This window comes from Amblyomma maculatum, chromosome 1 (assembly GCF_055883805.1).
Source record: "Amblyomma maculatum isolate TAMU_Amacu chromosome 1, ASM5588380v1, whole genome shotgun sequence".
In the NCBI taxonomy this organism is placed as follows: Eukaryota; Metazoa; Arthropoda; class Arachnida; order Ixodida; family Ixodidae; genus Amblyomma; species Amblyomma maculatum.
Window position 1 is genome coordinate 474,385,369 of NC_139344.1, and position 14,071 is coordinate 474,399,439.

General features: G+C 45.1%; 2 protein-coding genes across 2 annotated transcripts; one reads left to right on the forward strand and one right to left on the reverse strand.

Moving 5' to 3' along the window:
• Positions 1-7,300: 7,300 nt before the first annotated feature.
• On the forward strand, positions 7,301-12,747 carry LOC146210000 (CCR4-NOT transcription complex subunit 10-B-like). The gene has a single exon (XM_084606063.1). The coding sequence runs from the start codon at positions 7,459-7,461 to the stop codon at positions 9,460-9,462; it is 2,004 nt and encodes a 667-aa protein (XP_084462189.1). The 5' UTR covers positions 7,301-7,458; the 3' UTR covers positions 9,463-12,747.
• Positions 12,748-12,995: 248 nt separating this feature from the next.
• On the reverse strand, positions 12,996-13,538 carry LOC146210001 (uncharacterized). The gene has a single exon (XM_084581577.1). It carries the CDS (start codon positions 13,536-13,538, stop codon positions 12,996-12,998), a length of 543 nt encoding a protein of 180 aa, XP_084437703.1.
• Positions 13,539-14,071: the final 533 nt, after the last annotated feature.

Consider the following 14,071-nt stretch of genomic DNA (forward strand, 5'->3'; position numbering starts at 1 on the left):
CACATCACAGCCATATCACGTCGCATCGCAGCAAAATCACAGTCTACCGATCAGGCCCATGGTTTTCATGAAGCAGAGCAGTGCCTGGGAGGTCTTCACCGCAGCCAATGGCATATAATCTTGGCATATAATCGCCGCAGCCAATGGCATATAATCTTGATTTCTGTCAGAGGGTGTCCATATAGACACTCTAGTGCAGGGCAGAGACATTGTATGTGGTCCACTCGCAAAGAATGTGGCCTATAGTCTCGTCAGACCCACAGGTTGCACATGCAGGGCTATTAGCCATACCTATCACAAACGAATTAGAATTTGTGAACGCTACACCAACCCACAGGCAGCACAGCAAAGTTGCTTCACGGGGTAGGCCGTGTAGAATCCGAAGCTTCAGGTCAGGAGCAGGGGTGCCGAGAAGCCTGTTCTGCTTATGATATAATGACAGCACCACATTTAAGCTGCAGTGAATATGTTTTGTTACGAATGTTGCAATAAGTGGGTACCGCACGGTTGCTGATTTATCTATACATAGGAGAGTGTCCCCCTTATATGATACAGGGAAAGAAATAACCACATAGCGATCAAAAGGATGGAGGAAGGAGAGACTGATGACAGCATGCTTTCTTGCCACTGAAAAACTGTGGAATAAAAGAAATCAGGCTAGTGCCAAGAGACGGTTGGTTGGTAACTGGTTTATGGGGTTTAATGCCCCAAGCATCTCGAGTCTCATGACATCAAGAGAAGTGGTTATGGAAAAACCAAGCCCATATAACAGTGCTCTGCACATATAACAGTAGGACAAAAAAAAAAAAAAAGACATAACAGAACTTGCCCAGACATAACAGATAAACAAATAAACAGACAAGTGTAGCAGTATAACACCAAAGCATTGTGCCTTACAACATATTTACAAATTGCCTTTTCAAGGTCATGGAATCAAGCATGTTGCATGCAAGGGCAAAAGTGGCTGTAAGCGTGGGAAGAAGGTGACACAAGCCGCTGACAAGGTGAAAGCTTTGAAACAGTTCACAGGAATAGGGAACGTAAGGCACAATGAGCAGGTACAGGTCTGGACAGTATCAAGGAAGTGACAGTGGCTGCGCACAATTGCGTCGCATGAATGTGAAATGTGTAGCCTCTCAAATGACGTCAATGTATCCATATGCATTTGCATTTTAGCGTGCAGTTGCTGTTTGTTTGCTTTTCTTTTTTTAGCGAAGTGGGGGCTTGACTATGGCAGGCCTGAACTGTTTGAGATCAAGTTAAATATTTATCTAAAGCTTTCCTGAGGCCTAAAACTCCATTCGTGTTGTATCTGCGGAAATACGATTTCCCATCATCATTCTGTTGTTCTGTATACTGATGTCCATTTAAAGCAAGAATAACATCAGGAGAATGTGGCTGCTAATATTTAATTTCGCAACAGATGCTTAAGCTAGGGCAGCGCAAAATGCTGAAGCCAGTCTAGTGCTCAATAATACTGGGTGAGGTTAGAGCATTGAAGGATACTGGTTCATATCTACGGCACTCACACGCCATGCACGACTATCCTACGAGGGTGTGGAGGAGCAAGCAGTCGGAGGTTGCAAGCCCAAGCCACGGATGACAACAAGGACAAGTGAGCGGATGTCTATACCATGAGGTATTGCTAATTTAGGCATCTAGATCATCATCATCATCCTCAGCCTGACTATACCCACTGCAGGGCGAAGGCCTCTCCCATATTCCTCCAATTAACGCGGTCCTGTGCGAGCTGCATCCACTTGACCCCTGCAATCTCGTCCGCCCCCTGCTACGCTTTCCTCCGCTTGGAATCCAGTTTGTTGCCCAAAGCGACCATCACTTATCCTTTCCTCGTGCTACATGTCTTACCCATGCCCATTTCTTCTTCTTGATTTCCATTAGAATGTCAGTGACGAGTTATTTCTCTGACCCACTCTGCACGCTTCCTATCTCTTAACATTACCCCTACCATTTTTCTTTCCATAGCCCTCTGCATTGTCCTCAACTTTAGTAGAACCCTCTTTGTTAGCTTCCACGTTTCAGTCCCATAGGTAAGTACAGGTAAGATGCAACTGTTGTATGCTTTCCTCTTGAGCGATACCGATAAACTACTAGTCATAATCTGGGAGTACTTGCCAAATGTGCTCAATCCCAGTCTTATTCTCCTTGTTATTTCCCTTTCATGATCCGGATCTGCTGTTACTACCTGTCCTAAATAGATATATTCGCCTACTACTTCAGTGCTTCGCTACCTAACGTAAACTGTTTTTCCTTCCCTAGGCTATTAAACATTACCTTAGTCTTCTGCATATTGATTTTCAAGCCTACTTTTTTACTTTTCCTGTCTAGGTCATCATTCTTTGCAATTCATCCCCTGAGTTACTTAGCAAGGCAATGTCATCAGCAAATCGCAGATTACTGAGGTATTCTCCATCTACTCTTATCCCTAACTGCTCGCATTCTAGATGTCTTCTTTCTTAGATTCTAGCATCTAGATGTCACTGCATAAATTGTTCATGGTTTTTTGTGCACCTATTTCTGCTTACAGCTTTTTCTTTGCTTGTATTGTAAGTTATTTGTGTTTATTTGATGAATCCCCCTCCCTATGTAATGCCCGCAAAGGCCCTTAGGGTATTTGAAATAAATAAATAAATAAAAAAAAATATATGGGTGTGTAGTGCTAACAGTAAGTGCTGGACTAGCTCGGTGCAGTAAGCAGCCAACAAGTGTGGCAGTTACGAGACGTAGTGTTGGGTTGAGCACTGGGGTATTATAGCGTATAAGTGTGTATTGCAACCCAGATTCAATTTCAGTTTGGTGGAATGACTATGCAGGTAATTCATTGGGTATAGGGTGTGGCATGTCCAGACGATACCAACGACAATGGCAACAATGTGGCCTCACAGATTGACACTCATATGTTTTAATTGTTGCTATAAATGTTTTTCAGTCACTTAACAAATTGCTATCCATAGCAGAAACGATACTCATGCACTGAAAAATAAAATGAAAATACTGAATATAATGCACATATATATACCTTGGTACATGTACTGTACATGTAGGGAGCCAAGGATGCGAAAGTTGTCCAGAATAAACGAGCGGCTGCGTCTCCAAGACTGCTGAAAGTAAAAACAAAAAATGGCATAGACACATGTAAACACTGAAATGAAGTGAGTGCTCTACAAAGCAGCGTTGCATATGAGATATCAGCCCAAGTTTATAGTCTACTAACACGTATACAGTAACAAGGCAGCTGCAAGTGACCTGAAGGAAGTTAAGCAAGCTACCTTCCTGGCCGCATTTTGGCAGCTCGCTGCATTCGTTACTCTGGGCCTCAAGCGAACTACTGTATATTGTGTCATAGTGTATATATATACTTTTTATTTTTACCTACCCTGTCCTTTCTCCCTATCATTCACCTCTCTGATTTCCTCTACCCCTTCCTCGCTATCCCTTTAATTCCACCGCCCCTGTTCAGGTGCTTCAGATATCAGATACCGGGGCTGGCAAACATCTTTTCTTTCCTTTTGTATATGTAATAAAATAACCACTAAAACAACAAATGCTGCTAATGCTAATCATCTTAAATTAGAATCAGATAAGCAGCAAGCTGACACAGTATAGCGCCTACGTTGTCGTGTAGCATTGTCGCAAGTTCCTGACAGAAAAATAAAATGTATTTGCGCAAAGCTTTGTTGGAAACAATTTCATTCCTTCCAAAGTCATTTTTGCTATACTGCTTATATATCGATACATGTTCTGATAAAACACGCGAGTTTTGCACCGTCTCCAGATTGCTTTCCAAAGCTAGAAGGTGGCATCCATGCCACAGAGATATAAGTAATTGACAAATTGCACGCTAATTTCGATCTGTCATATCTGCAAGCTCAAAAACAATTAAGTACCGGGTTGCTGTTTACCTTAATTCACTGCTGAATGACACCTCTCGCATTGATTTCGCGGACAAAAATGGACACGACACCCACCTACCGCTGCACTCAGCGCACTATGTCAAAAAACAACAGCAATGACACTGGCTTACGTGAGAAGCGACGGCCGATGTCAGATCGTTGACGCAGACATCGCAAATTTGCTCGGTACCCATGAATCGAACGTCCGACTTTTGCAGTTGAATGGTTTAATGCACTGCCTGCAATGGTTTAATGAGGGTGCGTTGCACTACCTCCGCTGCAGCAAAACCACGCCAATAAACTGAGAGACTTTACAAACACTATAGTGTTCAATTCTAGGACACTATACAAACACTGCCCGAATGCGCCGACGACGGCCGAAAAAAAAAAAGAAAAAAAAAAAAAAAAAAAAAAAAAGAAAATCCCGCCAGCCCGCCGCCGGGGTGGTGCAGTGGTAAGACGCCCGACTACTGTGCCGGAGTTCCCGGGATCGAATCCCGGCCTCGGCGGCTGCGTTTCGATGGAGGCGAAACGAAGTGGCGTCCGTGTGCTGTGCGATGTCAGCGCACGTTAAAGATCCCCAGGTGGTCGAAATTACTCCGTAGTCCTCCACTACGGCCCCCCTTTCTCTCTATCCACTTTCACTCCCACCTTCATCCCTTCCCTTACGGCGCGGTTCAGGTGTCCACAGAGCAAGTGTGACAGATACTGCGCCTTTCCTTTCCTATGAACCAACCAACCAACCAACCAACCAGCCCGCCACGAATCTGGGGACAAATTCAGACTCAACTAGGCACATAATAGTCAACATTTAGGTACTTTGTAAAAACATGGCGTTCAATGCGTTTGGGGAAATCTAGGGACAAAATTTTAGCCGAAAAAACCCTATTCATGGCGGGTTTCTCGCCCGAATGTCGAGGATCGGGCCCCTGGTGGGATGCTGAAGTTAAAGCAGCCATAACGAGGCGTCAAGAGGCATCCAGAGAGCACAGATTAGCAAAGAAGAGGGGAGCCACACCAAGGGAAGTGGAATCCAAATGGGAGGAGTACCTTGAGAGAAAAAGGGAGGCGTCAACCTTAATCCAAATCAAAATAGGAAAAGCTGGGGTCCAGTGGATGATGGACATAAGTAAAAAAGATAAAAATGCTGCAAAGAGGTTTTGGAACCACATAAGGCTACAAGCAAAAAAGACGGAAGGGGTCCAACACTCACTGACCACACAGGAAGGAAAAAGAGTGGAGGGAGAGGAAGCACAGGAATATGTTAGGCGCACAATAGAAACAGCCTTTGCCAGTCTGGAAGTGAATGCCGCAGAAGAAATGGAGAATAATGAGGACCACAGGGACGAGGAGCAAGAATACAAGGAGATGACAGCAAGAGAATGGGAAAGAATAGAACGGAAGGTCCCCTTGGGAACAGCGACAGGACCAGATAGCATACCCATGGGACTGATTACCAGATTAGGACAAAAAAGCAAAGTAAAATTGCGACAGTTGATTGAACAAGCAATAAAGGGCGGTCAAGTACCAAAAGATTGGAAATTAAGCAGGATGAGACTAATATACAAAGGCAAGGGAAGCAGAGATAACATAAAGTCCTATCGGCCAATCACAGTTACATCAGTTATATACAGGGTAGCAATGCAGTTAGTAAAAGTAATGATGGAGGAATGGGCAGAAGGAGGGAATATCCTCGGAGAACTACAAAATGGTTTCCGCAAGGACAGAAGACTAGAGGATAATTTATTTGTGGTTACCCAGTGTATAGAAACAGCAGCTGCAAGTCAGAGACCATTATGGATAGCGTTTTTAGATATTAAAGGGGCATACGACAGTGTAGATCAGAAAAAACTGTGGGACCAGTTGAAGGAATATGGCCTGAATAAAAACCTGGTTCAGTTCATACAAGAAGTGTATGCAGATAATGAGGCAGTGATAGTATGGGAGACGGAAACAACAAAACCAGCAAAAATAAAAAGGGGGCTTAGGCAAGGGTGCCCACTGTCACCGCTGCTTTTCATGATATACATGAGCCAAATGGAAAGGCGCCTGGAGGAAAGTAATAAGGGATTCGATGCAAGCTATATGCAGGGAGGACAGAAAGTAACACAAGTTCTACCAGGATTGATGTACGCGGATGACATTGTACTGCTGGCAGATAAGAGGGATGGGTTGCAGGAGCTGCTTAAGATCTGTGGAGAAGAGGGCGAAAAGCTGGGACTGCAATTTAGCAGTGAAAAATCAGGAATAATGGTATTTAATGATGAAAGGGGGGACGTGCTGGAAATACAAGGCACCAAGGTTGAACATGTGGAGAGCTATAAATACCTGGGCATATGGATCAACGAAGGAAAAAATTACATAGAAAAGCATGAAGGAATTACGATAGACAAAGGGAAAAGGAGTTCGGATATTATGAAACACAGGGCCCTCTGGAATTATAACAGGTATGAGGTTGTTAGAGGAGTATGGAAGGGTGTTATGGTACCAGGACTCACTTTTGGAAATGCAGTCCTGCGCATGAAATCAGAAGTACAGTCAGGCCTTGCAATCAGACAGAGAAAGGTAGGATTGGGAGCACATGGCAACACACCTAATGAAGGAGTCCAGGGAGATATGGGCTGGGCATCATTTGAGGTTAGAGATGCAATTAGCAAACTAAAATATGATCAGAGACTAACCGAAATGGAGGAATCAAGGTGGGCACGAAAAATGTACAAGCACCTCTTCATGAAAAGCCTGAATACGAAATGGACTAACAGAGCCCGAAAGCTCAGATTTAAGTACCTAGAGTTTGGAGATAAACCGCAGCAAAACAGCAGCATTGAAAAGCAGGTAAAGGAGGCAGAAAGGAAAATGTGGGAGGAAAGAATGCAAGGAAAATCAGCATTGGGTATGTATAGAACTCGAAAACAGGATATAAAGAAAGAAAGTTTATTCGACAACTCACGAGGGAGCTCATTGCTGTTTGAGGCTAGGACAGGGGCCCTCAGAACAAAAACGTACAGGAAAAAATTTCAGGAAGTAGATATATTATGCGCGGCGTGCGGAACTGAGGAGGAAACAACGGAACATGTTCTAAGGTGCCAAAAACTTCGTCCTGCCCTTCCCGCGGAAAAAGCGGCAGATCTGGAGAGAGCGCTGGGATTTGCTGGGGAAGATGGACGAATGGATGAGGAACGCGTTCTTATAACAAAAGAGAGGTTAGAGGATTGGTGGAAAAAGTCAAGAGAATAAAGAGAGGAAAAAAAGGGAGGGGGGCAGATACGGGCGAATTAGAAGCTAAAAATGGGGAAGAGATAAATATATTTCTTTTAATTTTTTGGCTAGGCGGCGCAAGCTGCCGCCCGATTCAAAGGGCAGAGCCACTATCATCCATCCATCCATCCATCTCTCTCTGCTGTGAGTAGAGCTGCATGGTGCGCGGCTGCGCGGCCAAAAAATTCGTGCTGGAAGCTTTTGCAGTTTGTGAATCTCACAACAGTAAGCTTGGCAGAATTCATCGCTCAAGCCAGCGCTGCTCAAGCTCAGAGAAGAGTACGACATGTCTTCCGACAAGGAGATGAATGGCGGCGATGGCAAGACAGCTTCTGCCGACAACAGCGCGGCGTTGGACATCTGTGCGGTTGTTTCCGAACAGGAGAAGCAACTGGCGACATCGGCAGCGGTCGAGTTTCAAGCTGGAAAGTACGCAGCATGCCTTGAAACTCTGGACAAGCTGCACGTGCTGAGGCCGACAGACGGCAAAGTGGCCCACAACCGCGCAGTGGCACGCTACTATGCTTCTGGAACAAAGTCATCGACTAGTATGGAGGAGTTTACTCGTGAACTTCATGAAGCATCGTCGCATTTGCACGTTAACTTCTCCAACCCAGACTCGCTGGACGACATCGATCAGTGCATCCCTTTCTTTAATTACGCGGTGGCCCTCTTCCACGCACACCAGTACCGTCGAGCTTTGGCAGTGCTGGACCGCTTATTTCAGTTCATCGAGCCCATGGACGAGGCGGTGGCGAAGAAAATGTGTTTCTTGCACATCGAGCTTTGCCTATGCCTTAGGCAGCCTGAGAAGGCGCTGGGTATTGTTGCGTACCTCGAGAACCTGCTTTTCGGTAGCAAAGGCCCCGCGCCGGCGGAGTCTTCGTCGGCGATTCCGCAGAAGTCTCCTGAAAAGGAGCCCTCGCCACTCAAGGGCGTGTCGGACGCCGACCGCGGCCGCCTGCAACTGTACAAGACGCGCTGCCTCATCATGATGCGCTCGGTTAAGGCCAGCAAGCGCGAGATCAAGGGCCTGGTCAGTTCGTCGGTAGGCGGCAGCAACCAGACCGTGTTCCTGCGCAGCCAGCTGGAGTTCCTGCGCTGCAACTACCGAAAGGCCGTCAAAGTGCTGTGCACGGCGCAGGTAGATTGTGACTCCCGCACCACGGCCATGTACCACAACAACATCGGCTGCGTGCACTTCTGCACGGGCAAGCCACATCTGGGCAGCTACAACTTCGAGAAGGCGCTCAAGCTATTCATTGAGAGCGGCGAGAGGAGCGTGCTCGACGGCCGCGTCTACTTTGAGCTGCTGTACAACCTTGGCCTGCAGAACCTGTACTGCGGAAAGTATGCGTCCGCCTTCGACCGGCTCGTGGAGGCGGTGCGCATGCAGCCGGCCAACGCGCGGCTCTGGCTGCGCATCGCCGAGTGCTGCGTCAACCGGCACAAGTCCGACAACTCAACTGACTTCCAGCTCAAGGACCGCAAGCGGTACATGGTGCGAGGAACAGCGGGCACAGGCCCGCACCGCAAGATCGTGCTGGCGCCCAGCATCGGCACCGATCGATACGTGCCCGTCGGCTCCGATCATTCGGCCGCCATGCCCGTGCCGACGCTCGAGTTCGCCGCGCTCTGTCTACGCAACGTACTGCAACTGCTGCCGCCCGAAAGGCCCACTGAGCCGGACGACGCCGAGCCCGTGCTGCCGGCTGACGACGCCGCGGTGCGCAACTCTGCGCTGACCCTGGCCGCCTATGTGGCACTCTGCCTGGGAGACCCGCTCGTGGCGCTGGACTACGCAGAGGAACTGCTTGCACAGCCCCGAGTCTCGGGTGTGCACAGCTTCCTGGCCCATCAGTACGCCGCCGAGGCGCTGCTGCTGCTGGACCGAGTTGGGGATGCTACCGACCACCTCAACCCGGACCAGATCAAAGACCTCTCGTATGGCTTCCCCGAAAACGATGATTCCTCATTAGGCAAAGAAGATACGGCCGGTAGTAAGGCGCTACCTTCTGAAGAGAATGGCAAGGCCTACAGGAAGCCATGGTATCCAGCCAGTCCTTCCATGGCTAGAGTGGTCAGCCTTTACAACTTGGCAGTGGCATACACACTTAGAGGTGGCCTGGGTAAAGCCACAGAGACTCTGAGGTTGGTCAGTGTGCCAAAGGGGCCCGACCCTGAGATTCCGGTGCAAGCTCTCATGCTGGCAATCTATGTTCAGCTTCAGCAAGGTCATGCGGACTTAGCAAAGAACATCATCAAACAACACCTTCCCCAGTACAAGTGACTCAGGTGCACTTAAAGAACTGTGAAGTCAAAAAAGTATCCTGCACATAAAACTTCTTTTCTCTGTCTTTATTTGTGAAATATTAAACTCTGTAGTGCAGTGCCCGGAAGGCTACGGCTGTGAGGTGATATACAATACAATACAATCTTTATTCTGCAAAAAAGTATACTGATTACAATAACAGGCCTGCTGTCATCTGATGTCATCTGATGAGAAGAGAGGAGTCGCTGGAGAAAGATTTGATGTTGGGAAAGGTTGAGGGTCGCCGGAGAAGGGGTAGGCAGCGAACGCGATGGTTAGATGGCATCCTCGAGGCACTGCAGATGAAATTATGTGATGTTAGGAAGATAGTGAGAGACCGGAAAGCGTGGCGTGACATGGTCAATAGGGTCACGAAGAGTCGGACACGACTGAACGACTGAACTGGACAAAGCCTCGGAGCGTTTGACTGGCAGTGCATGGCAGTCAGGTTACTGAAAACTGCACAAAGCTGGTAACAAAAATGTATAACAAAAATTATTTAAACATTTGAAGTTCTGATTGCTCGCTTGATCTCATGTCTTGTGCTTGCATCTAAGGTGGACGCTGGTAGCTTGTTAAATATGTCAGGAACATAATACTGACACGTTCTTTTTCCATGCTTGGTGGATGTTTTAGGGATTATGCAAGGTTCTTTGGATCTTAAGCAGTGGGCTGGGGTATACCGTGTCTTATTATCATCGTTCCAAAAATGCTTGATAACAATAGTTTCGACCATCAAGGAGCGGAAGTTTGGTAAATTCATCAGCTTAAAAACATCTGTATCTTTGTTTACACACAAGTCATATGCCATTGTTGACAATAAGGAATTCAAAATTGAATTAATTCTAGAAGTCCATCTAACAGTACAATGACCGTAAACAGACAAATCATAGCGAAGCACACTAAGCTAAAGCTCGAACAATAATTTTTCACACGGAGATTGGCATGGGATATCATACATTGTACAATACACAGGAAACTGCGCGCATCTTTTACATAGGTGAGACAAATGCGAGTTGCACAAAGGGTGACTGTCAAAAAGTAACCCCAGGTACTTCATTGATGAATCATATGTAACTGGATGGTGAGTGTGTGTATCGCAGTCTGATGTGTGAAGGAACAACAATTGCAATAGGAGAATGTTTTTCAACGGGTTATAAAAACATACCAGACTTGTTTTATTTGAGCTGATGCGGATTGAGTTAGCAGCGAACCAGTCCATAGCTTTGATTGCCTTGTTTTGCAGGAAGCTGATTGCATCAGAGTAGTTACTTGAACAGGATATTGCCACACTGCTGGCCACAATATAATAGCCATATCGTCGGCGTATTGATGTGAATATCTACCTAATGCATCGCTTAGATCATTCACGTAGATGTTAAAAAGCAAGGTACTTAATATTGAGCCTTGGGGAACTCCTGATTCAATGGACAAAAAAATTTATTTCCAACTTTTACACATTGTCTCCTATCCTGGAGAAAGTTAGTTAGCAGACTCAGGAAAGGCCCGCGAAAACCTAGTTGAGACAGTTTTTGTAACAGAAAGGCGTGACAAGCAATGTCAAATGCCTTAAAGGCATCCAGAAAGAGGGCAAATGCTACCCGATTACAATCTAATGAAGAATTTAACTAACAGTGTTTGAGGGTCTTTCTCCTGCACAAATCTGTATTGGTGTGGTGATATTGCACTATGTTTATCTAGAAAACATGTCGTCGTAAGCACCACATGTTTCTCTAATATTTGTGCTATACTCGAGATTACCGAAATAGGTCTGTAGTTTTCAACATTATTGCGTGCACCTTGCTTATGAAGAGAAATTATGATTGCAGTTTTCATTTCGACTGGAATCTCACCCGCAGCCAAAATACTGTTTAATAGCGATGGCAACCCATACTTAATTGCTTCGAAGTTTCTTTTTAGTTCACTAACATAGATTTTATCGAAACCAGGTGATTTGTTCATCTGAATGTTACAAACGATGGATTTCAACTCCTCAAGCGAGAGTAAAGGAAGATACGCTAAGTCCAGCAAACTATCAAATAAAGTACATGAAAATGGCTGTTGTGTTTTTAATGCAGGAATACCTGAAAAAAATTGGTTAAATAAGTTTGCCACTGTTTGGTCATCTGCAAGAAAATGCAGTGATATACTGTGTTTAGCAGTTATGATATTGCCCTAAGATTATTGGTAAACGACCAAGTTTTCTTCATGCCAAATCTAGCTTCTTGAAATTTCTTTCTAAAATAAGTGTGTTTAGCAAGTCTAATCATTGCATTCACCTTGTTTCTCATGCACTTATATTTCAAACGCAGCTCATTAGTTTGGCGAGCGTTTAGCTACAGTCCACAATAGGTCTTTTTCTTTAATACCTGCTAGGATTTCGCTGGTCATCCACTTCTGCATCAAGTTACATTGCCGAATTTTGATAATGCGTGTAGCTGCAAGCCTAAATGTATCGAAGAGAGCTACAAACTCGCGGTATATATATTCCGGTACCACAGTACATAAAAAGCTATCCCAGTCATATTCTTTGGCGAGTTTATCAAAAATCATTAGATCAGTTTTACTGATTAGTTTGGTGGGATTGCTGGCCTCTGGTAAAGTGTTTAGAGCCTTTATGAGCGAACAACAGACGAAGTAGTGATAAGAAAGCTTAATCTGTACAATGGCAGATTTGACTTCCAGATTATGGGCTCGAATATTTGCACGAACAATGCAAGAAGAAACAAGACGCTGAGAAAGGAATTCCTCACGAGTTGCTGCATGAATGGTTTCAATACCCCATTTGGTCGGCATATCTAAATACTCTGCAACTATTACTACTGTTGGACGTAATGTGTCTATGTTAATGTCACCGGTAAGGTAGATACATTCATCAGTTCCCAGGCGAGACAACGTAGAATCAAGTTCAGCCAGAAAAAGGCACCTGTTGCCACATGGGGGCGATATACAGAAAGCAAGACCATTGAAAGACTGGGGTTAGATAGGCCCAGCGTGATAGGCTCAGCGTGGTCGAAAAGGAAGTTTAGTTCGAACACTGACCAAGTATTTTTTATGAAAGTGGCTACTCCCATACCCTTTCCCTGTGGACGAAAGATAGAAAAGGACTGATAGCCCGGTAGCGTAAATTGAGATAATAAATCGGAAGAAATGTTTATTTCAGTGAGAACAATGACGTCAAATAGAAATGGAGCAGAGGAAAGAATTCATTATTAATATAAACAGCGCGAACACGAAGACAAAGGACAAGAGTCAGCGCTTGTACTGTGGCTTTCTTTTAACTTGTCCTTTGTCTTCGTGTTCGCGCTGTTTATATGAATAATGAATAAGTACCAACTCACCCAAAAAAGTATCTTGGTAAGAGGAAAGAATGGCTACTAAATGGTCCCAATGCTTGCGAATACTTGGAACGTTTATGTGAGGAACATTAAAGGCATCTTGAATGTGGAAATGAAAACACTGAGGAGCTTCTGGGAAGGCACCACAGACCTTGAAAGAGTTACCATCCATTTCTAAACAATTATTTCAATGTCCAATTTCCTGTTAATACGAATGAGTGGAGCACCAACATTCTTTTCCGCAAAAACCTTGCCATTTCTCGTCCATATGTACTTAAAAGACATTTCCTTCCCTTTCTTACGTGCCATCCAGAACAGCTCATGGTTGACTTTCATGAGATTGTCATTGAAAAACAACCGTGGAAAATCTTCCTGCTCTAGTTCTTGCAAGTCTTCCTGTGCACGAAACCATTGTTCTTTCGCTTCGGCTGTGCGCATCTGGACAAGAATAGGGGGAGCAGCACTGTGTCTACTGGGAAGCCGGTGAATAGCAGTGAGTTGAGCCTCTTTAAAGTCAGCTATCTGAAGTTTTTCTGCAAGATCACAGAGAAAAGAGTCTAGGTTCTCATTGGGTTTGCTGGGAAGCCCATAAATCTCGAAATTCATTCTCCGGCTATACTCTTCCATTTCATTCATCTGTTCATTCATGTTGTCAATCAGGTTTGACTGGGTCTGGACGGTGGAAGAAAGTGAATCAACCTTGGAGCGCAATTCCATGACTTCAGTCTGATTGGTTGTGACACTCTCAAATACGGACCCATATTTGGAGGAGAGAAATTCTATTGAATTTGTACTTCCGTTACTGCGCTCTAAATTTTTTTAACTGTATCCTTAAATGTGAGAAGCTCTTCTACCTTTATGGTGAGCATTTCTACATTAGATACTAGTCATTCTAGTTTGTCTTTTGCGGCAACTAATTGCTGTGCAAATGATTCTTTTGATGGCTGTGTCATGTCTCCTTGTTTACTTTTCCTCAGTCGACATGCTTGACACAGCCAGGTTTCACGTTTAACAGTGTTCATTTTTGTGTAGTGGCTTCCCCAGCTACTGTAGAGCATTGTTTTCCGAGGTGGAATCTTTCCTGGCAGGCTGAACATGTTAAAAACTTTTCATCCGATGGTAACGGTTCAGATTATTCAGCGCAATCAGAAGGCATTTCAGTGCATTCAGCGGCAAAGAGTTACTAGGGAAAGGAATTAACACTGGGACACTCATCTGCCAAAAGGCACAGGGTGGGTAGCTGGGAGGCG